The sequence below is a fragment of the Rhizoctonia solani genome, chromosome 4 (assembly GCF_016906535.1).
Source record: "Rhizoctonia solani chromosome 4, complete sequence".
Taxonomy (NCBI): domain Eukaryota; kingdom Fungi; phylum Basidiomycota; class Agaricomycetes; order Cantharellales; family Ceratobasidiaceae; genus Rhizoctonia; species Rhizoctonia solani.
The window spans coordinates 2,403,498-2,429,373 of record NC_057373.1 but is presented as its reverse complement, the minus strand read 5'-3'; the positions used below and the strand labels follow the sequence as shown (position 1 = coordinate 2,429,373).

Below are 25,876 nucleotides of genomic sequence, written 5' to 3'. Positions count from 1 at the left end.
CGTTCGAGAATACCCTAACAGTAATCCTTGATTGGTGCTTTATGGATTAAATAGATGTGCGGAGTAAATATTCTTTCAAGCCTTGTCTTTGATTCCCAGCCTCCGCGACACACGTGACCAATCAGCTTCTGTGCAGGTTCGCCACCTTCGCCTCGATATTTGACTGAAATACACCATCATGAACCGGGTTGGGGCTTCTAGAATGGGCTCTTCTCACCTCCAGAGGCCTACTTCTTCGACATCGGCTATCAATGTTAAGCGCGAGGAGATCATAATAGACAGTGATAGCGAGCCAGACGTAATTATGCTGGATGGAGACTCAGATAGCGATATTGAATTTGTTGGAGTAGTGAGCAAACAAAACAGAGCACTGGATAACGGGAAAAGTATACCCATCTTGAATGGCACCTCCGCCACATCTATAATCCCCTTGGACACACATTCTATAACTCAAGGTAGTGTCTGTTTTTTTTCTTTGTAAAATCGATATAATTAAAACGGTTGCTGAAAAGATCTTGGCGTTGACACTGATGAAGAGTCTCTTCCGGAAGGGTTTGAGCTGTGGGACCCCACAACTCCCGTGAGGTCGACTGTTCCAGCTGTTGCACCCAACCACGAGATTATACAAAACGAACAGCCCGAAATGGTATGGAGACCTCCTGTTATGAGTTGGATGCATGAAGAATGCACCAGTTCAAGGAGTGCAGGTGCTTTCATCGAAACACGAGTCAACTTTAACCAGCCTCGTTCATCTCGGCCCGCTAATGTTATCGCGAACTCACTGGCAAGTGTTGTTCTTGCTTACGAAACAAATAACCAGTCTAAGCTACTGTAGTACCTTCCTAGATTGGCTCCTACGATGCCATTTCTAACTCGTATGAAATTTCAGCAGGGCCACCTTGGCAGGGAGGCTGTCAAATACATGGAGACTGCAGTGCTCTATTCGCGACCAATGACCCGCATACCTGGGATGAACGCCCCAAGAGGCGGTAAGATTTAACACTTGAACGTATTACGAGTATATATTGATATATTTCGCAAGCGGTTAATTATATTGCACAATCCAAAGGCTATGTAGCTGTTGGTCGAACATATGAGGAATCGGCTGCATATGACGGAGGAGGGCTTGTCTTGTGGAAAGTCAAGGATCAGAGTGAGTCCCAAGAGTCTGAACGAGAATTTTAGTTTAAGTATTGACCTCGGTAGGGGCACGAGACCTTCCGGCGCACATAACAGAGTCTCGTACCAGACGTAGTGACTGTGATATGCCAGAGCCAGGAAGGAGACAGCATTCAATTGTCACATTATCGTTTGACCCTACAAAGTATGGCACGCTCATTTTTTCATTTGTAACTATTCTCACACTTACTACAGCCACTTGTCCTTGCTGTCTGCGGGGCATGATGGCACTATTCAACACTGGTATATTGACGAAGATGAAGATACAGTTGAGTATGTTGGTAAGTGATATACAGACTACCAAACCTTGTGAATTGAATATTCGTATAAACCAAATAGGAACCGCGCCAGTCAAGGAGCCAGGTTGTATGGAATTTCATCCAGGAGGTGGCGTTGTAGCAGTTGGTTGTCGTAGGGGGTAAAGTTGCACCTTGGCTAATCTTACATGAATTACTTACAGTTTTCTTTCAGTCTCAAGCTTTTTGCCACCGGTGGATTGTTGGAGAAAAAATATCATTGGTACTTGAAAAAAAAGGGCCAAAACATTGTCAATGCCTCTTGGGGGGCAGGCCGTTCCCGTGATAACGTTGTTTGTGGGGCACAAGCCGACGATGGAATTGACGGAAAACTCGTACTAATTGATGGTCAAGTTGGCCAGTGCCTTGTGTCCACAGACTCGGAGTCGTGTTGCACCGTTTCTGTGGATCCTATAGGTATGTGTATGCGCTGTTTCCGATGAAACATGAAACAAATGGCCTTGTAGGTACCAGAACTGCCTTTACAGGAAGTGGAAGGGGCGGGAACCCCAAAAGGTTCGTTCTTCGACTTTACGACCCTCAGAGGATGGGTTGGAAAAGGATAGCTGAAATTGGCATCCCATCATCAAAATCGGAGGTGGATAGTGAAATCATCGACTCTGCTTGGTCTCCAGATGGTATACAGCTTGCTTGTTCGCGGGCGGACAATTCTGTGAATGTGCTAGATACACGTTGGCTCGGTCAGAAAGGGTGTATGCGAGTGTTCCGGCACGATATAGACCAGAGTCCTGTTACCAGTGCAGACTCATTTGGTGTTCAAGGGGTTGTTTGGTTTGGGTCGGAAACCTTGGTTTCAGGTGGTGCAGATCATTGTGTGAGAGTATGGGATACGAGGCGGAGCGAGTCGGGTCGGGTAATCGCAAGGTTAGGTGGAGGAATCGGATGTTTAATAGGAAGTGAAGACCCACAGCTCTTTCCACTCATTGCGTGAGTAAATTACTTGCAACACATCTATTTTGCTTAAATTTACCCTTATCTTAGCGGCGACTTACTTGGAAATGTCCACTACCTTCCAAATCCCCAGCTCGTCCGAGAAACTTGAAAATGAGTCTCAGTGGTTGATCGCATTTTAAATCTTCTTTGAATAACAAATTCAATTATATGATCATTCAGGGTGTCTACACATCATTTTTGTATGTGGTTTATTTTACCCCCTGCTAGTATTTTCTTGTTTCAATGTCTAGGCACTTTCTCAGCCACTGGTTAGGCTCTTCGTCCTGGTCCGAAACCGGTTTAGCAGATGCAAAGAACGGCTTCACGCACGCGTGAGCGATTCCTTTGAACAGATCTACCAAAATCCAATTGAGGCGTTCACCAGTAAGCTCGATAGCAGGTTCGGCATTGACCTCAAGTAAATGGACTTGAAATTTAGAAGATTCGGAATCAAGTTTGGTGGCATGTGTCACCAAGAAATCCACCCCAAACAATTCGAATGCGTTGGGTAGCACCTATGAGTGAATATATTTGAGGCTAGATGATAATTAATAAGACAAGAAAGTACCTGAAAGTGAATTGCACTAGCTAGGGCTGCTTTGAATGTTTCAGCAAGGATCTCAGATACTTGGTCTTCAATACCCTGAACGTCTTCCAAGGAGAACGTTGTGCCTATTCCCTGCGCAGATAAAATATCACACCCGATTAGTTCCTTGAGTAACCGAACGCTTGATTCGTCTACGCTATCCTGGAGTGCTGTGTTGGTGAGGTGCGCGGATAGATCCATGTCATTCGGCGAGTCTCCGGGTTTACAGGAAGGTGAAGCATATGCGCTACCAGCGAATAGCGCAAGGGTATTTGAGCTCATAAAGACTTTCAAGGCACCCGAAGCTACGCAATAAACCCTCAAATGAAACTGTTGTATGGTGGGTCAGTATTCAGATCCCGAAAGCATAAAAACGCACTCGCCTTGCGGCCCTCAAGTGAATCCTTGGATGGTGAAGAAGCCAATGGACCCAGTTTTGCCTGCATTGGATCTATCAATAGGGGGTTATCTAAATATTCCTAGATTTCTCTCAGTCATCTTATCTATGAAGAAAGAGCGAAAGACGTACTTGGATGACAAAGTGCCGAAGCTGAGATGTTATGACAGCGGTTTTCGAGTTGCCGTGAGTATCCTCATCCAACGCGGTGCTTTCTTCGTCTGAACTATCGTCTTCAAATGACTCAAATATACTATGCAAACTTTCGCGACTATTGAATATTCGAATACCCTGTCCCCTATCGGCTATATGTCTGTAGTTAATGGTATATAATGTAGATCAGTGGTAGGAGATACATACCCATCCCTGGTTTCAAAATAAAGTATTTTTCACCCTTTTCTAATTCTACGGAAAGATCCCATAGCTCATCCGCCCAAGCATCCTCAAGCTCATCAGCAAAAGATATATCGATCGGCCATGTTTGAGGTATGGCTTTGCGAAGAATAGATTCAGGTGTTTTAGCAAGATAATTGGTGATAGTTTGATACAAGAAATGCTTTCGTATTAGCGCTTTTCTTATATTGTAAGATGAAGCAAGAACGTTGTTAGGGTATTCAAGTGTCAGCGAGTGAACTAGCGAATCGTAAGTCGACCATTGAAGCAGTAGGCCAGGGTCAGTGTTCTCTTCTGGAGGTTTGTTGGATATCGTTTCTGGGCCGCCTATCTCGTGCAATGCATCTTTGACGATTTTGGTGATATTATTTGAAGGCCAAGTTATGTATGCAGCAAAGTTTCTCATTGCACTAATATTGATGTCGAGGGGTGATCTGACCTTTATGCAGGATATTTGCAATTAATTTTTGTCAGTTAGGTAATAGTGGGGTCGTCAATCCACGCTAGTCTCCCCAAGGTAGGCTGTTATAACGGGCCAAGGGACACTCTCATTCCTGAAATAACGACAAAGTAGTCTAAGGTCGAAGAATGCGAGGGTGAGTTCAAATACTTCAGCATTATTGAATCGGTTGGCGGCCAGTATGTAATTGCCTTCTCCAGTCAAATACCTTCATCCTGGATGAGCATTCGACGAACATATGTGATATGGTGCAGACGATAGGCAAGCATACCAAGCCAGCTGCACACGGAAGCCGTTATTGTGGGTTGTATATGGTTTCCATAAATTAGGTTAAATGCTATAGCCAGAGTGAGCCGGAGCATACACGTGATCCGTTTTCTTTTGTCGGAGTCTACGATCAAGCATCGACGGTACATGTGCGGCATAGCTTTGGCTATAATTGAGTCGGACAAGGCCCATAAAGGGTCGCCGCTCGGTGATTACACTGATATTTGGAGAAACTTGTGCTCTGCATGCATAGAACGAGGTAAGGGACCATAGTAGTCAATAAGAGGTCGATAAGCTCAAATGATACTAAAGACTGGCACCAGGCCCAGATTGGTCTGATTCTACAACTGTCTTGAACGATGGACTAGACACCGTATTCTTTTCTTCGGTGTTGCATCTTAGAGGAGTGGATGGACGTCGAGGACTCACTCGGTATGTACTAATTGACTTTATCGAATAAGCTCTAACTAAAAACCTTGACCATTAGTCAACCCCACATCAGCAATGATGGATCTATTTTTGCTTGGAATGGAGAGGTGAGCATTTAATTGCCACGGCTTCATAGTTATAAAAATAAGGACGTATAGATATTCCATGGTATACCCGTACGTACTCAGTCCTGTCAGTAAAGCAGGGGCTACAACGTAATACTGCAGGTCAGACACGACGAAAACGACGGGCTAAAGCTTTTTAGCTTGATTGAAAAAAGCCGAGGAGATATAGATTCTTTGAGGGATATCCTATCGGAATTAGAGGGCCCGTATGACAACTACCGTCCTAGAATAAGTATCCTGACTAACTATTTTTCAAGATATGCGTTTACTTATTTGCACGTAAGCAAGTATCTCGGCTCATATTCTTTTGTGGCTTCTAACCTCGGCCTAACAGAAACCAAGCCGAACGCTCCACTTCGCTCGTGACCCGCTGGGTCAGCGGTCGCTGCTCCTTCACCTCCCTACTCCATCAGAGCCTATCTTCTTCTTATGTTCTGCATCAAGCCATAGAGGTATAAATTACGAGGAGATATCTACTGATGGCATATATTCAATATCTCTGAAGGGAAAATTTTCGAGGTGTGTCGTTCCGCAAGGCAATCAATAGGTTTGTCTTGACTTTCCGCTTCAGTGCGTACAAAGTTTGACGTTCACTCCACGAAGCAACTCGGTGTTTGTGAGCTAACCTTCATTTCCAAGAATATGCTGGTGGGGTCTCTGATAGATATGTTGATAGGACGGATGGAAGACGCTCAATCGCGAGATGCCATCCGAGACCTCGAGCCCTCTCTCTCTGGAGCAAATAGATGACTTTATTTCTCAGCTAGACAATAGCGTTAGGTCTCGCGTCGAAAATATCCCAAGCAACAATGTGGATTTACTTCAAGACCAAAAGTAAAAACCTGCTGCAAGAATTTACATACGACCCTGCTTATGCATTACCCAGGCCGGTTGCCCGTCTCGGTGTGTTATTCTCAGGAGGCATTGATTCGGCAATCGTAGCTTACCTGGCTGACCGGTTAGTAACATGATACTGATTCTTCTTCTATTTTTCTGAAACCATAAAACATAGGCATATTCCCCGTGATGAACCTATCGATCTCCTCAACGTAGGTTTTGAAAATCCACGAACTCTCAGCGCTTCGCAAAATCAAGCCGTCCAAGAGGCCAGAGCCCAAGGAAAGCGTGACAAAAAGGAACGAAAGAAGAGCACTCATGCGCTAGAGATTCCAGCAAAGCCTCCTGTTTTAAGCGTTGATAGGCTTCCAAAAATGGGAACGTATGATGTCCCGGATCGACTTACGGGCTTAGAGCAGCTTGATGAACTACGCAGGCTATGCCCTCATCGTAGGTGGAACTTTGTGAGAATATATCAATGGCAGGGACGATATTTTACTAATAATGGTACTAGGTTTGCGTCAATGTCCCGTATGATGTGAGCAAATAATTAATTCTTCCGTTACTTGATCAACTAAAGAAGAGTAGGAATGTAAACAAGAGGAGCCCAGAGTAACGGCGCTTATGCATCCCTCTAATACAGTTATGGATCTGGTTAGTTAGTCCTACACCGCTTTTATGAATCTGACACCATCCTGTGGGCATAGAGTTTAGCAAACGCTCTTTACTTTGCCTCTAGGGGGAAAGGGGTAATTTATGGATCTGAGGAGGATGTTTATGTGACCCCTGCAAAGGTATTGCTTAGCGGGCTCGGCTCGGACGAACTCTTGGGTGGGTATTCGCGTCACAGGGTAGCATATACTCAGGGGGGATGGGACAGACTCATATCCGAGGCAAGTGGATAGTACTTGTCAAAGGTACTATATGCTTACTATCTTTATAGCTTCAGCTAGACTTGGACAGACTCCCGGCCCGAAATTTAGGACGAGACGATCGAGTAATCTCGGCCAATGGTCGCGAATCTCGTTACCCGTTTCTTTCTCTGGTTCTTGTTTCTTATCTCGCCCAACTTCCAGTGCAGATCAAGGTCGATCCACGGCTCGCGCTTCAGGAGCAAGGGCTGGGTGCGGGGCTAGGTGATAAGACACTTCTTCGGCTCGCTGCGGAGCGTCTGGGGCTCATGCTGGCTAGCAGGAGAACCAAGAGAGCAATGCAGTTTGGAAGTCGAAGTGCACGGATGGATAGCGGTACTTCCGAAAAAAAGGGGCATGTTGTGCTTGAGTGAATATCAAGGGAAAGTGGGAAAACGTGTATGTTTATATAAAAAGCATAGATTTTGTCGAAACGGGGGCGTAGGCTCGACGCGCGGCCGCTCCACAGAACGAATCAGTTTGATGGATCATGCCTTTTGCCACTTTGATTGGATATGGTGTCAGCATACAGCGATTATATTGATGGCGGATTCTTCCCAAGCCCCAAAGAGCGGGAAGATTCAGACTCATTGCATGTAGATATTCTATTGTGCGACGACAAGGTACGTAAATATCGAACTCTACTATTTTTACTTTACGCAATTCCTTGAATCGTATAGGGGGAAGATTTGCAAGTTTGTATTACCACTAGCGCTCCCAGTGGGGGGTGAGAGTAGAAGGAGAACAACAGCAATCCCAGGCAACTTGCTGTCATTGTCGCGAGCAGGAATTGACGAGTATTTTGGGCTGCCTTGATGGATTATGCGTAGATTACGGAGCAATATCACACGATGCGCGTTGAGTACCCACCAGCATTCACTCTAGGTGACATAAGGCACGAGGAGAGGGAAACAAAACTTGACGGGGATGGCGCGAGTAGAACGATATAGTCGTGAACACGGGCATAGCTTGACACCACTCGTTTTTGAGAAACGCATGAAGAGTACAGGAGTGTTTAGGAAGATCACAGGCCATTAGCATCGCCCACAAGTCACTCAATCTTGTCCAAAGTACTTGTCAGACTATATGCTTGGATCATATGGTGGTCGACTCGGGCTCATATGCGAAGACCGTGGTTTGTAGATACTGCCAACTGCCAAGCGACAAAAAATTAAAACGACGTTGGCTTGACTATTCTCGCATCAGCGCGTTTACGCGCAAGGACAACCCAATAACACGTGACCATTGGTCCCTTGGACTCCAACTCAGATTTGGTGCTGCACAAATGAGCCTTTCCTCTAGATCTCTGTGTCGTCTTGCTCGGACTGTCTCGCCGAGTATTAAAAGTGCTTCTGCGCCTACTAGGTTGCGTGCATTGAGCACTTTTCCCACTCGGCTCGATCGGACATTTGGATTCGGGAGTGGGTCCGGGCAAGTGTTTACAGACTGGAAGCATAATGAAGGAATTAGTGCGAGTGGGCTGGTGCCGATTGTGATTGAACAGACTGTAGGTATGGTCTTTGATTTATTTGCATTACCAGACAGGCTCTCTGCGATACAGTCTAATTGCTCCCCTATGTCCTCTTTATAAACTGGGCAATTTATTCATTTCGGATATGTAGGGCCGAGGGGAGCGCTCGTATGATATCTTCAGCAGACTACTCCGAGAACGAGTGATCATGCTGTACGGTCCGGTAAGGTCCCAGCTTTATGCGCCACGAATTTACTTTTTTTTTACACACGTATGAAATAGATTAGAGATGCAGACGCAACTCTCATCGTGGCCCAGCTCCTATTTCTTGAAGCCGAAGCAACGAGCAAGCCCATCCATCTGTATATCAATTCACCGGGCGGAAGTGTCACGGCCGGAATGTCCATCTACGACACGTAAGAACGTTCCCCTTGGATAAGATTCCAAGCATGTACGAATTAGGGATATTGTGGGTTCCAGGATGCAGTACATTTCATCGCCGGTGCATACGTATTGTATGGGCCAAGCGTGCTCGATGGGTTCGTTGCTCTTAGCGGCGGGTAAGCGCAACTCACGCCCCTCTGTGGAAATTCTAACATTTCAAGTGTTGCAGGTGAACGTGGACATCGGCAGTGTCTTCCCAATGCGTCGGTTATGATCCATCGTAAGTAATACGGCTTGATGATGATCCTCGACCGGGTATCATATGATTGATCACGCCGGCTTGGGTGTCCCATCAGAGCCGTCGGGCGGTGCATCGGGCCAAGCGTCAGATATTGCGATTCATGCGAAAGAGATTCTGCGTGTGCGGGAGCGATTGACTGAAATTTATACGCGTCATTGTAAGAAGCAGGATGAGAGTATTGTCCAGGGAAATGAGCGATTCGGTGCGTGAATGGGTGGATGTTTCAGGGTGATCGTGAACTGACGGCTGTCGATCTTGTGTGTATGCCGGGGGGGGTTATGACGCGCGCTGGACTGGGTGTATGGTCGGGTACAGAGAAAGCATTGGAGCGGGATTACTTTATGACAGGTGAGATCGGATTTTTGGTAGTTTGGAGCCGAGATGGCTGACGAGGCGTGGGGTGCGCAGCGGAGGAGGCGTTGGAGTTTGGGATAGTGGACAAAGTGCTGGAGAATCGAGCATCGGACGAGCAGACGACGATTTTACCCAGCGGAAATCGGCCGGAGAGCGGAAAATAGGTGGAACCCAAGATGGAATTAGCGTTATGTATTCATCCTAGTGTGACATCATAATTGGCAAAATAATAGCCTAGACTGCGAGTACACATGCTCCACCCACGGACATTGAAGCCCCACACCCCAGGGGGTCCGTGCTCCATCTCGTTGTGGGACACTACCATCTGCTATATCTGATTTGTGCGAGACGACTTCGGGGTTGAGACCTGACCCAGCTGAATATTCTCACCTAATTATGGATTTTTTTGCGGCTGATGCGAGTCGAGCTGCGGTGTCGGCGACGGCGACGGACACGGCGGACCCGTTTGCAGAGGCGATTGGACGGCGATTTAGCGGTGCTTCTGCGCCGATGCTGACGGCGAGACTTGTGCTGGAGGAGTCGCCACTTGAGAGCGCAGCACTGCAGCTGGCAGCGAGCACGAGGCCAGAGGGCGTGGGCACCGGATCCGCACCCTCGCTGGCAGACACTGGCCGCACCCACAGCTCGCAGACAGCGACGACACTGTCCAACATGAGTCTGCGCTCACCTGCTCGCCGGCCCTCTCCTGCGGCCAGCACCGAGTCAGACGAGTCGAGATACACATCCGTGTCGCCCAAGGACCTCTCGCTCTATCTCGCCCAGGAACCGCCACCCCTGGTCATCGACGTGCGATCGAGCAGTGCCCATGCCCTCTCCCATGTCCGCGGCGCCATCTCTCTCTCCGTGCCCAGCACCCTGCTCAAGCGCCCCAATTTTCCACTTGGCAGCATGGCCACTATGATCGCCTCGTCCAGTGCACAGGCCGCGTTCAGCCAATGGCAGAGTGCCCACCGCATCCTCGTATACGATGCAGACTTGTCGCGCCTGGCCGATGGTAGTGGAGTCCTCGGATTACTTCGCAAATTCACCGCTGCCGGATCCAAAGCACAGCTCGCCTGGCTCATCGGTGGTCATAATGCCGTCGCTCGATCCGCGCGCGACTGTCTCCAGGCTGGCGCTTCACAACCATCGGACCCAGAGCCCACATCGGCCACTCCCATTGGCGCTTTTGTCCACGCCCATTCTCTCCCCCAGTCCGCATTCCAGCAAAGTACGTGATCTCAAAACTGACGTAACCCCTACTTATCCTTTTTCAAGGCTCAACTACCGGCGGCCCCAGCCACAGACCCAACAAACTCCAGGCCTCGAATCCCTTCTACGATAACATTCGCCAGAATCGAGAACTCTCACATGTATGTCAGTCACTTTTGCGCCCCCTTTCTCGCTCACCATCCTCCACAGGGAATCACCGAGCGCATCCCCCTTGCACTGTCCCAGGACGTCATATCCCGCAAGGACGAGATTCCCGTATCCTGGGTTCGCGAAATCGTCGAAAACAGCGACAGGGAAAAGGGAATCGAAGCTCTTGCCATGCAGTTTTACCGGTATGTCCCGTCGCTCATTTCCAATATATTCCCCATCGCTCATTCCGGTCTCAAGTATCGAGCTCGGAGAGCAGCGCCGGCTCCAGGGCGTCATGTCCCATCACTCAAACGAGTCACGGGTCTCTGAACACGACAAATCACAGCAAAATGCTATTTCTACAAACGACGCACATCTCTCCTTCCCCTATAGTATTACCGCCGGCGTCGAAAAGGGCGCAAAGAACAGGTGCGCAAGATGCGTTTCTTAACTCTCCAAACCCAATTTATCAGATCCGAACAGATACAAAAATATTTGGCCCTATGAACACGCACGTGTACGCCTTCAAACGGCCGCAGACGATGGCTCGGATTATGTCAATGCCTCTTACATTCGACCGCGCGGAACCAATTTGCGGTATATCGCCACTCAAGGTCCCATGCCTGCTACCTATACCGATTTCTGGACGTAAGTCTTTGCATTTTTTTTTTCGTGTCTATATGCGCAACATCCTTCTGCAGTATGGTTTGGGAACAGCATGTGCACGTCATTGTTATGCTCACTCGCCAAGTCGAAGGTAATCAACTCAAATGTGGAGATTACTGGTCCGGCACCCGGTTTGGCCCGCTTCGGCTCCAACTCATCGCCACCGAGGGCGGGAACGAAAACGTAGAAAAAGTCACCGGGTTCGATTTCGGGTTCAAGGACGACGAAAAGAACGACGATTCCCAGCCCACGATTCGTCGCACGTTTTTGCTCACCCACACCGGATGCCCAGACGAAGCGCCACGGAAGATTGTCCAGTTCCAGTTCTTGTCGTGGTTGGACATGAACGTTCCCGAGACTCCGAGCGGGCTCTTGGGTCTCGTCAAGGACGTCCGAGACGCTGCCGAGGAGTCGGACAGGTACAGCGGGTCGACCCAGTCGAATCCCGTGTTGGTGCACTGCAGTGCCGGAGTCGGTCGAACCGGCAGCTTTGTCGCCATTGATGCGATCTTGGACGGGGTGCGGAGGGAGCTCGAGGGAACCCGGTCTTCGTCGCTCGAACTCTCGTCGAGCGACGATCCAAGCGACAGCGACCTCGACACGAGCGGGGAACCGAGCTCCGAAAGCCTCGGATCGTCCAAACTCCGTCGCGGCAGTTTCCCAGAGCCCCCGGACCCGACGTCGTACCGCAGGCCGACGAACCTGCAGATGACGTCCGCCCGCCCGCGAAGAACCTCGCTCCGGAAAACGTTGGGCGCCAAAAAAGGTACCCACAATGTCCCGGAGATGGGGAAGAGGAGCCAATTGGGTGCCGGTGCGGCTCCTGGTCCTAGTTCGACTAACGAAACTAACGGCGGAACTTCGTTCCCGTCTTCTGATTCCTCAGCGTCCTTTCACTTTTCCGAGACCTCTTTGCCGGTTAGTACTGGGACGACTATGAGCAACGGGAGCCCCAAGCAAGGACGCAGTCCCCCAGACAATAACAATAATAATAACCACCACCACCACCACCACCCCCCCGGGCTCGGTCCGGCCGCGATGCAAGCCACGCACGCATGGTCGTTCCAGGTCGCGGACAACACCTCGAGGTCCGAGCTGGTCGCACCCCAACCCGTGCCCGCATCCATGTCGCTTTCGGCCGTCACCCCGCGCCCCGACACCGAGATGCGCGATCGCGAGAGGGACACGTTCGACTATGTCACCCCGCGCTCGCTCGCCCTCGCCTCGCAGCAAAAGTCGGTCTCGCCGCTCACGTCAATGGACGAGCCGATCCGGGAAGTCGTCGAGGACATGCGCGAGCAGCGCATGTCGCTGTGCCAGTCCCTCCGCCAGTACGTCTTTGTCCACCGCGCGGTGGTCGAGGGCGTGCTCGCCATGGTGGACGAGAACAAGAAACGTAAAGGTGAATCCGCTGGTTCGGGCGTAGGCGCCAAGAGACACGCGAGTCCGACTGAACTTGTTAAAGTGGATATGTCGGGATCTAGGGCACAGATCAAGAAGCGGCCGTCTTTGAGGCTCGGAAAGGACGCGATGGCGGTCGACTCGTGAATGTGTGTGCGTTCGGTCGTCTTGTACTTGCATGTTATCATTTGGTTGTATTCTCTAGTTTTTTTTTTTTTTCTTTCTGTTCTTCTTTTGAATCCGGTTTATGACTTTGAACGCATCTCCCTCCCCCATGCGTATGGGGCATATATATCAAACATTAGCTGAAAGCCGATATTTTTTGCACAACCTTGTTCACACCCCTCATTTCTTCGTGGTCTTGTGTCAACCAGTTACACACCGGGATTTGTTCGTCGTATACATGGTATATATATATGATCTCCCTGCTGATGGTCTGATTCACGTGTTGTGCCGGGATTTGAACCGAGTAAACGTGCGATAATATTCAAGAGAGCGACAGCAATAGCAGGTATATGCGTGTTACAATCAAAAAGAACAATCTGTCCATCCGAAAAAGAAACGCGTATAGCTACACCCCAAATCCAACTACCTAAATCCCACTGATCGCGCAATAAACCCCAAATGAATCAATCTCAAGATGCGAATCTAGCTCGCTTGCGTTCGGCGCCTTCCCCGCCCGAGTCGACTGTGAGTGGGGCATTGTTATCGGCTTGTGGTCGAGCTGGAGCGTGAACTACGTCTACGTCGGTGTCAGGCATGTCGAGGGGCCGCTTACGAGATTTGCCCGACTCGGGAGCCTCAAGGGACAAGGCGGGAGGTTCTTCCGGCTAGTGAAAGTGAATTAGCAGAATGAACATTCGAATTGTGAGTTCATGTTACCTTGAGAACTGAAGCGTTCTTTGCGGGTGGGCTTGGGAAAAGTATTAGATCACAAGAAATCGCAGGTTATTAAACTTACATTTTGGCTCTGGAGACCTCGTCCTCCCACTGTTTGGCTTGGAGGGCCATCACTTCTCCCCAACGCTTCCACTTGTTCCGGTTCTCTTGCCACACTTCGGCTTGGGCAAGTGCTTCATCTCTTGCACGTGTAGCCTCGATGAGTTGCGACTCTAGTTGGGCAATTCGAGATTGGTATCTATGAATGTGCCAGTCAGTTCGAATAATGTGTTAGAAATTGCGCGATCAAGCTTACTCGGCCAATTTTGTGAGTCCACTGCGAGGGCATGTAAGTAACAAAGGCAAGGAAAGGGTAAATATATATACCTTGCAATCTTGGCCGTGTTTTGCGTTGCCTTGTCCTCCCGCGCTTGGGCTTCCATAAGTTCTCTAAGCTCTTGCATTTCATTTTGGATATCCAAGAGTTTTTCTTCTGCAGATTCAGCGCGAGAATTGGCAGCCAAATGAAGTCTGCGAACCCAAGTTAATATTAATGACAATTAAGAATACCATAGGAACGACTCACTTTCCAAGCTCAGACGCCAACTCTGCGCTTTGGAGTAATTTACTGTAATGCTTGTAAGCCACGAATATGGATGGGTGCTTCCAATACTTACTCTCCAAGGACCTGGTTGTCGTCCTCTTTGGACTTCAAGGAAGATTTCAGCTTGTTGATCTCTCTGAAGCTATTTCAGTATTTCCGAGTATGAACAGAGTTACGGTTTACTGACTGTTCATGGGCTGATTTCTCCTTGTTGAGCCGCGACACATCACTCTGCAGGGATGTAAGTAATGCAGCAGATTGTTGAAGCTCGGCAGCCGTTGGCACATAAACCATGCTCGGTCCTCCAAGAGGTGTACCCAAGCCTGGGAGATCAACGGAAGCGCCTCGTGGCGATCTAATGAAATAATTGAGCATAAAGCTCCAGAGCTGGCTGTTGGAACGTACCTAGCATTTGCCTTGATTGCCTCATCCTTGGCCTTCAGAGATCTACATGAAAAAGTAAGCAAGCGATTCGATTGCCTGGCTGTTCCACATACTCTCTTGCAGATGCCAAGTCTCGCTCGGCATTATTGCACCTGTTCTGAAGGCTCGTAATATGGAGCTGGGCCTTTCCCAGAACGGTTCGTTGCTGAGTAGCCTTCCTGCTGAGGATGAGCATGTTATCGTTTTAAAGTTAAAATTCACCTACTCCTTCAGATCTGCAAGCTCTTTCGCAAGTTGTTGATTTTGTCTGAGAAATCATCAGTCGAAACTTTAAGCCAGTGGCGTCAGTAACCTACGAGTTGGCAGTTCCCAAATCGGCCTGAGCCTTTTCCAAGTCATCCTCACATTTAGCCAAGCGCCTATCAGGAGAATGTCAGGCCGGATTTGGATGAGCCCAATTGAAATGAAATGAATAGTAGCTCACGTATGCAGGCCCTCGAGTTCAGCTTCCATGAGTTCAGCCTTCTCGATCGCAGTTACAGCTTCATCTGTCGGACGGTTCTTAGTCTCGAGTTGAGTCGTCAGGTCCGCCACGCGCCTGCAAGGTGTTCGAATTAATACCAAGCACAAACGTAAGTGTTCGACAGCAACGCTTACTTCTTGAGAGATTCACACTCCTTCTGGTACATTGCCAGTGTCCTACATACCATAAGCTTGTCATAACACAAGTTGGAAACATGACGAACTCACTCTCGTTGTTTCATAAGATACGCCGAGACCTGTTTGCCGCTCTCGGATCTAACGTACTAATGAATAAGTTGAGACATAGGTTTGAGTAGATGACGTACTGCCAGTCAATCGTGGCGGGTTTGGTCGCGGAGGTCGAAGATACAGTAGAGATATTAGGGAGCTGCTGCGCTAGCGAGAGAGGAGAACTTGAAGCCACAATACCAGGGGCATGGGATGCCGCTAACTTTGTTTTGAGCCTGACAACGACTAAACAATCTGGCAAAATGAAAAAATTAAAAATTAAAAAAAACTTACAGAGTAATATGCTCATTAGCCAACTTGACTTCGTGGAGTTTCCCCGAATGAATCTTTTCGAGCTCCTTGAAACGCTTCACCACGTCGTTATAGGCGGTTACGTAGAATGATAATCGAGGTATTTCTTGGGCTTGTAAGTAGATGATGCAGGTATTGCAGGCTGGGGTCGGAAGCGGTTGGTTGTAGTGCCAACAATCAGAGCATATGTAGTGGCCTACATCACAAATGAGTATATATGACACGAGTGGAGTGGAGTGAACATACCACATTCCAATTGCCGTCTCGCTACCTGGCTATTATTGTTGATGGATGATGTCCGACCGCACCGGCATAGTGTGGAAACAAAGGTGGATGCATTCTGCTTTGCCGACATGTACGTCGGGCCTCTCGACGTTTATTGATGCAGATATATTTACAGAGGATGAAGATCGGAAGCAACAACACGAATGGTGGCTGTGTACTCGCCCGATCACGTGAACGCGGATCGACTTACTGCTCGGCGGCCACGTTCTCTCATCTGCCCTCCAAGTGTAATGTTTAATTTAGGAAAGAGATTATCGACACCATTCGGGATTTTAGGAGAAGATGTAAAACTGTCATTCCGTACCAAAAAGTCGGGTATAGCTAGATTGTTCGAAAATAGAGTAAGTGGCAGAATCATTACGTTGCTGCGAGTGAGGCGCTCACCAGCAGATAGAATATCCCGGACTCAGATGATGCGTATTGGTCGCAGGTAATCAGATGTACCTATCATCCCTATTTTTGCTTACGCGATGCAGTATTACTTGCTGTTCGATAGCGCTTCCGATGTCAGCAATCTTATAGTACCACATGATAGTAAGTAACTAGACTAGGTGTCTTAAGCCACACGAATAACCACACTCGCTTAGTTAGACGCGCTTTATCCGATGCCCCAGAGAATCTGTCGACGCTGTTGATCGTCCTCATTAAGCGCCTGCAATTCTTGATGATAGACCACACCTTTCCTACCGAAGCACCTGTCATCCCCGCATTCTCATCTTTGTATCCAGGCACAACCCAGAGAAACCCAAATAAGGAGGCCCTTAACTGCATACGGGTGCTGGCCCGCATCCTGCCCGTGGTGTTCGAAGGTGACGCCGATCATGGCAGGGTCGAAGAACTATTTTGGAAGCGTACGCCCAAAGAACCATCTCCTGAACAAGTTCAAGTGGATCAATCGAAGCAGTTTGTTATCGACGATGAAGAGGACGAAGATGTCCTTAAATCACCCAAGTCTCCTACACCTCAATCAATACCCCACCAGGCCGATACTGAACCTTCGTGGGGTGAGAGGTTAATGAATTTGGCTATCGACCTTCTCTTCTGTTGCGGATTCACTATCCCTAAAAAAGTCCAGGTCGACAATCATAAGATTAACTATATGATTTGGGTCAAAGGGATTGGGTCAGCTTCAGACATGGGCACCTCAAGGGACTTGGAGAGCAACAAAGCTGAAGTCCTCCGTACGTTTGACTTGAACTTGTTTAACGATCGTAGGCTAATGAATATATCGCAGGCTTACTCCTTGTCCTTCTTTCCAAGCAAATATACATACCTCCGACCGTAACCCTCTCCATGATCACTCCAGCTCTCTCAGTAGCGACCCAGCGGACACCGCGTCGACGTGTTTTAACCCTGTTGTGCTCACTTCTCAATATATCCCTGCACCCGCCAAATTTGTCGCCATTACCACTCTCGTCTATGCCTTATAACCACCTAGTGACTCGCGCCATGGACGCTGATGCAGTTCCCGAACTTGCGATTTCTGCTCTTTGCGTACTATTGGATTACCAAAGCGGCGACGCCCGTGACCGCGTCGCTGGTGGTGGAGAGGCGACCGAGGATTCGGAGTGGGTCCCAACGTCCAAGTCGAACGCTTTTAGATATTCGATTGCAAAATTGGTGTGTGTGTTAAGTATAATACCGTTGAAAGGTACTCATGTGCTGTGTATAGCATCGCGCCAGTGATTTTGAATTCGTGTTCGATGGAATTCTTTCCATTTTGGAGCAGAACATGGTTGCTTCACACGGTCTCTTGCCTGGTTCAAGGAAAGGGGTTCCCTATTTGGTCGAACTCTGTAAGCTCTTACAATTTCGACGGGCTTCGAAGTACGGCTGACTTGACTACAGACGTTTTTCTTTGGAAAATGCTCGATTTGAACAAAGTTTGCATATAGCTATTGCTAGATATTTACCGAAATTAACACATCTTTTTAGAAATTCCGTGCTTTCGTTATGGATTCGGACAAGTGTGTCGACCTTATTGCTTATCTACTATGCACATGCCTGGAAATCAAGGATAAACCACGTAAGTATCATGTATATACCTACAATGTGTACTGAAGCTGTTTTATAGAAACCCAGGGCCTGTGCCGCGCACTCTCATACATCATCCAATCAATGTCATCCGACTTTGCATTAGGGTCAAAGTTACATTTGCCGGTAAAAATAGCAGTCCCGGCAAAATGGTCCACACCAGGGACGACATGTGATTTCATGATCACTGTGAGTATTCTAGTTAATAGGCCGATGTATTCGTCCAGCTTCTAACCGAGTTGACTCTTTTGACGCGTTCAGTCAATATATTCGATCGTAGCTACAACGTCTGGCCAACTTACATCCCTATACCCAGCCCTCATTATTACGCTCTCCAATGTCTCGCCTCATCTCACTCAACTCACCATAACAGCTTCAGCTCGGCTGATATCGCTTTTGACGGCGTTTTCGTCACCTTTATTCCTCCTTGCTGATGAGTCTCACCCTCGACTAGTTTACTTCATTCTGGAGGTTTTCAACAACGTCATCGCACACCACCTGCAGGACAACCCCAATGTGGTATACGCACTACTTCGAGCGCGAAATGTTATCGAGGGACTCGGTGTTTTTACGCTTCGAGGCGCCGTACGAGAAGTAAGGAGACGAGAGGAGGCCGCTAAAGGTTCGAATAAAGGAAAGGCCAAGCTGGTACCTGGTACAGAAAATCCTGACCTCTCCAAGGAAAAACGGGACTTAATCGAACGAGAACGAGCCCATTTAATGCCTACGCCCGAAGAACTCGAGGGTGGCCTTGCTGGGGTAGACGATGAGCCTATGGTAACGATCGGCATGTCAGAGAAAGCCCGTGGTAAACTAAGAGAAGACGCGAATCCGAGTCGTAAGGAGAGCATAGATTTATCGGAAGAGGAAGAACTAGCTGCTGCTGTTGCGCTTGGGAAGAATGGATTTGTGCCAACGCAGGAATGGGTTTCGTCCTGGCAAAGAGGGTAGGTCCTCTGAAGTTTATACCATAGATTGTCTGTCTTATATGTGTTTGATGCAGGTTGCCACTTGATGTTGTACAAATCGCAATCGCTGAATTAGCGCCTAAGATACACGAACTACAGGCCAGTGGGAACCGTGCATCAAGCACGGCTGCAATTCTTGACTTGTTGCGATCAGCGAACCTGAACCATGTGTTACCTCCACCTGGTCCACTGGCCCCTCGAAAATTCCATGTAAGTACCGCTCATTTGTAGCACCCACATGCATTACTCACGATCCTTCAGTGGTCCGATGCTTCACTTGTATGGCTCAACTCACTTCTCTGGGGTGAGATATACGTACGAGGAACAACACCTCTCAGCATATGGAACGGGACCAACGTCCGTCTGTTCGGTGTCAAGCATACACCACAGCCTAGGAGAGTGGCCGATACCGTACAGACAGTCATGGGAGGATTTTGGGGAGGTGCCAGTGGAGCAGGGTCTTCAAACACCCAAGCAGGGACAGCGACACCACCTGCTCCCGCTCCAGGGGGATCTTAGTGCATATAACAACCAAATTGCGTAGTTGGGTTAGAGAGATGTAATACAACTCATTTTATGGTCATTTTTCTGTGGAAGTCAGAACACTGAAATAAAGACATTTGCTAGGGAATGCCTTTAATGAAATGACCAGCATATTCCGAGGCGGCCCGATTCTACATTTTATCACGCAAAGATAAGAACGTTGGGTGGAGGTTTGATTTCCAACTACGACACTGACTCAAATCGCCAGCTGTTGCAGACAGCCCCACCAGCTCGTGACCACCTCCCACAAACGTTCAACCTTCTAACTCCTGTCTCTCGTTGCTCTTAAGAGCTCGTATTACGACTGTAGTGGTCAAATTGGCTTCTGTCTTCTATCGCTCTCGGACTCGGGCTCGTGATTCTCAAATCGCTTCAATTGCTTACACTGAAATTATCTTGGTTGCATTAATTCTATACATTCTCCACTTTCACTCAAGGGATATACAGCAAAATGGCAAACCTGGAGCAAGCTAATTCGGCCAATCAATTAGGGCAGATTAGTGGTTTAGCTCGGCGTAGCGTCCAAGCAATCTCGGAAATCTGTCATACTGGAATCGACGGTTCGGGGGGATCTGAGGCAGACATCCATTCCACCACTCGCACAGAAAATGTTACAACAGGCAATGGAATTGCTACAAAACGTATTAGAGGACTAAAAGACCGGTAATTAATACAACAGCTCTCTATGTCGCCTTTAGACTCATAATAAACCCCCTGACTTCTATAAATCCACTGTAGGATCATCTATTTCTCTCCTTCCTGGTTCAGGTAAGTTGCTGTTGCTCGTATAGATTAATCCCTGCCATTATTAAGTGTACTCATCAGTGTTACAATGGGAACGGGGGTAGGTATTAGCCTCGCTATTCTTTAATCCCCGACTGAAACTCTTCTACCTGCAAAGGTGAATGCGATTTTGCTTTTGACACTACCGTGGCCATCCATACTCCAAGTGGTACGACCTATCGCAGCGTGTTTCTTAATCTTGGATATTGTTCTCTTCGTCACGTTCTGTGGAATCATCGCTACCCGATATACGATGCATCCTGAGATCATTGGCTTGACATTGGGTCATGCAACGCATGTGAGTATAAACATTTAAAACTCTCTCTGGTTCCCTCGGCTTGACATCCTTAACTCTAGAGCCTGTTCCTGGGAACAATACCCATGGGGCTGATTACAATTCTCGGAGCCATAGGACTTGTGTGCACTCGAGCATATAATTTGAGTTTGGAGTGGGCTCTAACCGCGAGCTATGGCTGGTGGTTCGCGTGGGTCATGTCGGGAGCAGTTGGTCTTCTCGTTCCATGGATGTAAGTGTACTTAACTTCATTGCACCCAACTGGTTTCAAGAGATATTCGCATGATCGGATAGGCAATTCACAAGCCACAGTAACCGACCCGAAACAGTGACAGCTGCGCTTTTGTTACCGGTGGTCCCAACTATCACAAGTGAGTTATAAATCAACTTGAAATAGAAATTATCTCTGAATGGGTTCTAGTTGCGGCTACGGGCGCCACATTAGGGAACCTCCTAGTCGACAAATATCCCGAATATGTTTTTCATATGTGGATTGCATGTAAGGGCTGAGTAACTCGCCTGAACTTTACGCTGAAACTTGCGCGTCGTGTTACGATTCAGCTTACATTGCATGTGGAATTGGAACTTCTCTGGCTTTAATGATCCTTGCTCTTTACTTACAACGACTTGCATTTCACCATCTTCCGGCTACGGATGTCATTGTGAGTAGTGCAAACGATGCAGTTCTGGGACTTTTGGGGCTTACGTGCACCACAGGTAACGGTATTTCTTCCGCTTGGCCCCACTGGCCAATCAGGAGTTGCTCTCTGTAACTTGGGACGTCTAGCTGTTTCGTTGCGACCCTACCTTCTCTCGAGACCCGGCCTAGAAACTCTTGCATCAGCCGTGCATGGAGTATATGCATTAGGTATAATCGGTGCCTTGTGTATGATGGGACTAGGACTATGGTATTGGGCTGTTGCAATATTAGCATTCGGTAGTCGCATGGGTGGGGGAGAAGTCAAACCTGAATTCAATATGGGGTATGTTGAGTAGTCTTTTGTCTGAGTGCGTGCATTGATGACGCTTGTTTACGACCGGCGCCAGGTGGTGGGGATTCACATTCCCGCTAGCATCGCTTACACTTTGTGTATTGGCTCTGGGCACCGAGCTTCATTTGATGTTCCTCAAGATTCTCGGAACAATTATGGTTGGCATCGTTATCGCATTATGGGTAAACTAATACCAACTACTTTTCACATAAAGATAGATCGGCTGAATATGACTAACTTACAGATACTTGTAACTAGCAAGACCATTCAGGGAATCGTTTCTGGAAACGTATTTCAGGCTCCTTGTTTGGCCGGTTGGTCACCGAAGCGCAATGAAGACGATTCAGAAAAAAGCGCGCATTGATTGCGGCGGTGTCGGCCCCGAGTATGTATACAACTATAGTAAACCATGTTTGCTACCACCCCTGCATGCATTTATAAGAAAGCAGAAGAGAAATGCTATTTAGTAAATAATCCAATCAATACTTTGTATCATAGCCTGACCGAAATAGTGATCAAATACGCTATTCCACAGTAGAGTAAGTGCTGGCACGTTATTCGCTCAACAAGGCCCGTAATAGGTGTCTGTGCCGAAACTATATCCTGCAGTGCATCCGGAATTCAAAGGAGCCTAGAAAAGCTTATCAATATCTACCGGAAGGCTATCTGGCTTCATGCTCCCAGCTTTTGTAGATCCAGAAACGCATGCACGCTTGGTGCCCCCGGAGGAGGTCCTGAGCAGGCTTAGCGCCGCTCCGGCCGGGCATGCACCAGCAGGGTCAGACTGTGCGATGGGCTAGTTGGACAAAGATGGTCAGATTGTGCTCATACAACAGAAATTAAATGCATTTACCGGGTTACATTCGGTATTATATGTCTCCACGCCACCGGGTGCTTAGACTATATCTAGCGGAACACGCAAAATTAAGCGGGAACTAGGATTCACTCGTTATTGTTCTCTTTCCCCACCCGTTCGAGTCGGCAAACTGAATTTCCTTACCTCAATATTATTGGTTGGCGTAAGCTCAAGGTAGCCGCAGCGACCGTTGAAAATTATTCGCGATCAGATAATATCTTGTGATATAAAGTGATGTTCCTGAAGGACAGACGGAGCCAGAAGGTTGAACTGGCGGGGGGGGGGGGTCTAATCCTTGAGTACCATCTACACCAAGCTGTGGCATACTTTAGTGTGATGATCACAGGAAGTGCGGAAGACCGGAACCTATATAACACCCCGCGATACAATAGGTATTCCCGGATTCATCGCGTCCATCGTCAATAAAACACCCTGGCTGTGGATTTAACTATAGGTCGATAAGATTGTGTACTAAATTTATATGGTAAATTGCCTACTATATTTCCCTAGCCTTGCTTGATACAGTTGCAAATACCACAAGACCCCTTCTTGAGGGTAGAGTGTGGAGGACACACCTGAGCCAAGGTTAGAGTAACAAAAGCCAGTCCCAGTGCTCATAATTGGAAATAGTCTCATGTTGGTTGATAAGATTAGCTCGAACACAGTGAAAGAAGATGCAGAGGCAGCAATTGCTATACATCAGTACTTATAGATGGAGAGTCAGGGCAACCAGTACCGGGACTGATCTGCATTCAAGTAGCGTCAAGTGCAATCGTTACGCTGTGGGGGCTGCTCTCATAGGCAATCCCGCTGGCACTCGGTAATATTGTCACAACTCAAAAGGGTAGAAATCGGAGTACTACAACCATGTACGGCTTGCCAAGTACACGGCCAAGGTGGTTGAAATCACAGGTGTCGTAGACACAGTGCGAGCTGGTGAGCCGACAACATCGAAAAGTATACGGTACAAAGATCTTTTTCATGTAGGGTATATTTTATCCTAATAGATTGATATGCATTGGTAACCAGCTGCAAGCTATGGATACGGCCGAGCCGCCACGGTCCCAACGGTCATGGTCTGGGATGAGAAGTGATCTGCAAGCGCCCGGCTCTTCTTCGATGATTGATGGATTACATCATCGTTTTGAGGCTACCGATCAACTACCCCAACTCGAAGTAGACCGAGACCCAACCCAACATACCACATTTGACTCCAGAAACACTTGATCGCAGTCGTCGGCACTTAGAGAACCAGAACGGACCGGAACTACGTCATGGCCGTAGAAGACGCAAGCCCACAAGTCAGCGTCGCTCTGGGTATTACCATAGGGTTACTGGCCTCGTGCGTTCAATCGCTAGGCATGTGATTGTCGCGCATAGCACACAGGAGTATATTAAACGGTTGATATATTATTTTAGGACTTACTGTGCAGAGAAAAAGTCATCTACTGAATCAGGCATGCCCAGAGGAGGATAGGAGGCCCGACTACCGCCGCCCGTGAGTTCGTTCGTTTGGTCAAAATCTTAACGAATCTTACATCTATATACTCAAAGTCTTTGGCTACTTGGATTTGGTACGTTCTTATATTCCGAACAAGTGTCTCTAGATGGCTGATCTTTCCCATGCTAGGTATATTCATATCTTCCAACATTCTCGGCTCTCTCTTCCAGATCGCCTCGCTGCCCGTGGTTATCCTCGCTCCACTTGGAGCAGTGTCCTTATTATGGAATGCATTCTTCGCAAGGTTAATCCTTGGAGACTTGTTCTCGAAATACATGGTTTTGGGAACTCTTTTTGTCGCGACTGGGGCTGTACTAATAGCAGTATTCGGGATTGTCCCCGAAAGAACACATTCACTTGATGATTTGCTGCGTCTATTCCGTCGAACAACATTTGTAGCATATTTTACTCTACTCGGATGCGCCGTTATTATCGCGCTCGTAGTCGTATGTCATTTTTCATCTATTATCCTCCCCTTTCAAGTGACCTTTGTCGTCAGACACATCTAGCAGAATGGAAATTGACACGTCAAGAAGGCCGTATTCGTCTAGATGAATCTATCCCTACACCCACACACTCACCAACCCAACCCGAACGCAATATCGAAAGTGGCTCTGAACAAGGTCCCTTAATTGACCCCAAGCTGGTGACTACCGAGATCCTAGAAAATTCGGCTATCCAACAACCCTCTGCCGTTTGGATAGCCATATCTTACGCCTTTGTGTCTGGTCTATTGTCTGGAATGTGCTTGATATTCGCAAAATCAGGAGTAGAACTACTGGTGCTCACAATTGAAGGCCACAATCAATTCTGGCGGTGGGAGAGCTGGATATTGGTTCTCGGTCTTGGAGTATTTGCATTGCTTCAGGTGCGCAAAGGAACCGATGACCATCGGTCTGACGAACAAACTAATCCCGTTTTTACGTTTCTATACAGCTTTGGTACCTTCACAAATCCTTGACCTATGCCGACCCCACACTTGTTTGCCCCCGTGAGTTCTTTCCGTTGATCAGGAACGTCATCCGTTAAACATTCCTCGGTCAACACAGTGGCATTTTGTTCTTACAACCTTTCGAGCATCATCAACGGTCTAGTCTACTTTGATCAAATCTCTGAGCTAACTGGGCTGCAGCTCACTTTAGTCAGTACTGGAATTGTTGTGCTCCTTGGTGGCGTCTGGGCACTCTCTGTGCAACAAGGCGGAGGTATCAAGGAAGGGGCATGGGTGGAAGAAGATTCCGACGAGTCAGAAATCGAACGAACGTTGGCCCATCACGATACTTTCAGTGGCAGTGAACACAGCCTCGAACCCATTTTGGATGGTTCCCGACCGCCCGCCCTTTCTCCCGACGCAGTTGATGAAAGCTCCGAACAGAGATCGTCACAGAGCGCGCCTCCCCGTAGCCCCTTGGATGTACCACCCCGCAGTCCCGCTGCTGGCCCTATCCCTAAATTGCACATACGGACCGGCTCGCTTGATACGTCATCTCCACCTATTTCTCCACAACGGCGCTCTCATACCAGGCCACGCTATGGCACTCTGCTCGGTGCAGAAGCACCTCCGAGCGCACTCGTTACCCCTGGATTTTCGATCGGTCTTAGCCCTGTATCTCCTGGCTTTGCTTTGATTCCCAGGGCACGCCGGAGGCTCGGTCTACGAAGCATTAGCGAAGGATTTTCGGTGACCACTGGGCCCTCCAATGAATCTGGGGCAGGCAGCGGAGAGGCCCAGGGAAGCACACCCAGCCCTGGACGGAGATGGAGGTGGATTAGGCGTGCTAATACTTCACAGAAACAAGGCCATAGTAGTACTTTGCCTCGTTGAAAGGTTCTAGACGCCTTGGAGCGTCATCTCATTTCTTTCTTCGTCTTGTTATGTATCAAGCGTTCATCTCAGTTAGCACTTCCACATGCATA

At 48.2% G+C, this 25,876-nt stretch overlaps 6 protein-coding genes across 6 annotated transcripts; 4 read left to right on the top strand and 2 right to left on the bottom strand.

Annotated features, from left to right (window-relative positions):
* Positions 1 to 178: 178 nt before the first annotated feature.
* RhiXN_00801 (WD40 domain-containing protein) lies at positions 179 to 2,538 on the top strand (the record flags this gene model as incomplete). Its single annotated transcript, XM_043320620.1, has 10 exons — positions 179 to 455; positions 513 to 646; positions 890 to 989; positions 1,043 to 1,153; positions 1,207 to 1,324; positions 1,375 to 1,460; positions 1,519 to 1,580; positions 1,640 to 1,892; positions 1,943 to 2,423; positions 2,478 to 2,538. The coding sequence occupies 10 exons, from the start codon at positions 179 to 181 to the stop codon at positions 2,536 to 2,538; spliced, it is 1,683 nt and encodes a 560-aa protein (XP_043179632.1).
* Positions 2,539 to 2,653: 115 nt separating this feature from the next.
* Positions 2,654 to 4,211, bottom strand: RhiXN_00800 (tubulin-tyrosine ligase; the record flags this gene model as incomplete). The annotated part of the gene is made up of 5 exons (XM_043320619.1): positions 2,654 to 2,944; positions 2,998 to 3,320; positions 3,395 to 3,494; positions 3,545 to 3,717; positions 3,773 to 4,211. The coding sequence occupies 5 exons, from the start codon at positions 4,209 to 4,211 to the stop codon at positions 2,654 to 2,656; spliced, it is 1,326 nt and encodes a 441-aa protein (XP_043179631.1).
* A 468-nt stretch (positions 4,212 to 4,679) lies between these two features.
* Positions 4,680 to 7,208, top strand: RhiXN_00799 (asparagine synthase; the record flags this gene model as incomplete). Its single annotated transcript, XM_043320618.1, has 16 exons — positions 4,680 to 4,791; positions 4,856 to 4,964; positions 5,020 to 5,068; positions 5,120 to 5,137; positions 5,189 to 5,292; positions 5,344 to 5,365; positions 5,421 to 5,538; positions 5,592 to 5,605; positions 5,658 to 5,702; positions 5,763 to 5,920; positions 5,973 to 6,044; positions 6,099 to 6,387; positions 6,438 to 6,461; positions 6,512 to 6,577; positions 6,631 to 6,717; positions 6,867 to 7,208. 16 exons carry the CDS (start codon positions 4,680 to 4,682, stop codon positions 7,206 to 7,208), a joined length of 1,629 nt encoding a protein of 542 aa, XP_043179630.1.
* A 2,532-nt stretch (positions 7,209 to 9,740) lies between these two features.
* Positions 9,741 to 12,920, top strand: RhiXN_00798 (protein-tyrosine phosphatase; the record flags this gene model as incomplete). The annotated part of the gene is made up of 6 exons (XM_043320617.1): positions 9,741 to 10,575; positions 10,623 to 10,717; positions 10,767 to 10,909; positions 10,965 to 11,135; positions 11,190 to 11,354; positions 11,408 to 12,920. 6 exons carry the CDS (start codon positions 9,741 to 9,743, stop codon positions 12,918 to 12,920), a joined length of 2,922 nt encoding a protein of 973 aa, XP_043179629.1.
* Positions 12,921 to 13,408: 488 nt separating this feature from the next.
* Positions 13,409 to 16,057, bottom strand: RhiXN_00797 (autophagy-related protein 16; the record flags this gene model as incomplete). Its single annotated transcript, XM_043320616.1, has 18 exons — positions 13,409 to 13,603; positions 13,656 to 13,686; positions 13,735 to 13,911; positions 13,969 to 13,989; positions 14,040 to 14,183; positions 14,239 to 14,280; positions 14,330 to 14,392; positions 14,444 to 14,611; positions 14,662 to 14,703; positions 14,754 to 14,858; positions 14,906 to 14,947; positions 14,997 to 15,059; positions 15,125 to 15,238; positions 15,298 to 15,339; positions 15,391 to 15,438; positions 15,489 to 15,626; positions 15,685 to 15,898; positions 15,949 to 16,057. The coding sequence occupies 18 exons, from the start codon at positions 16,055 to 16,057 to the stop codon at positions 13,409 to 13,411; spliced, it is 1,758 nt and encodes a 585-aa protein (XP_043179628.1).
* A 160-nt stretch (positions 16,058 to 16,217) lies between these two features.
* RhiXN_00796 (uncharacterized protein) lies at positions 16,218 to 25,784 on the top strand (the record flags this gene model as incomplete). Its single annotated transcript, XM_043320615.1, has 29 exons — positions 16,218 to 16,328; positions 16,382 to 16,417; positions 16,464 to 16,521; positions 16,575 to 17,168; positions 17,222 to 17,607; positions 17,660 to 17,783; positions 17,836 to 17,870; positions 17,923 to 18,013; positions 18,062 to 18,210; positions 18,283 to 18,968; positions 19,025 to 19,199; positions 19,251 to 19,507; positions 19,980 to 20,195; positions 20,271 to 20,300; positions 20,358 to 20,376; positions 20,434 to 20,613; positions 20,673 to 20,842; positions 20,905 to 20,981; positions 21,032 to 21,109; positions 21,172 to 21,272; positions 21,328 to 21,593; positions 21,658 to 21,784; positions 21,847 to 21,916; positions 23,878 to 23,956; positions 24,013 to 24,032; positions 24,089 to 24,405; positions 24,459 to 24,827; positions 24,896 to 24,950; positions 25,009 to 25,784. The coding sequence occupies 29 exons, from the start codon at positions 16,218 to 16,220 to the stop codon at positions 25,782 to 25,784; spliced, it is 5,652 nt and encodes a 1,883-aa protein (XP_043179627.1).
* Between the last annotated feature and the right edge of the window lie 92 nt (positions 25,785 to 25,876).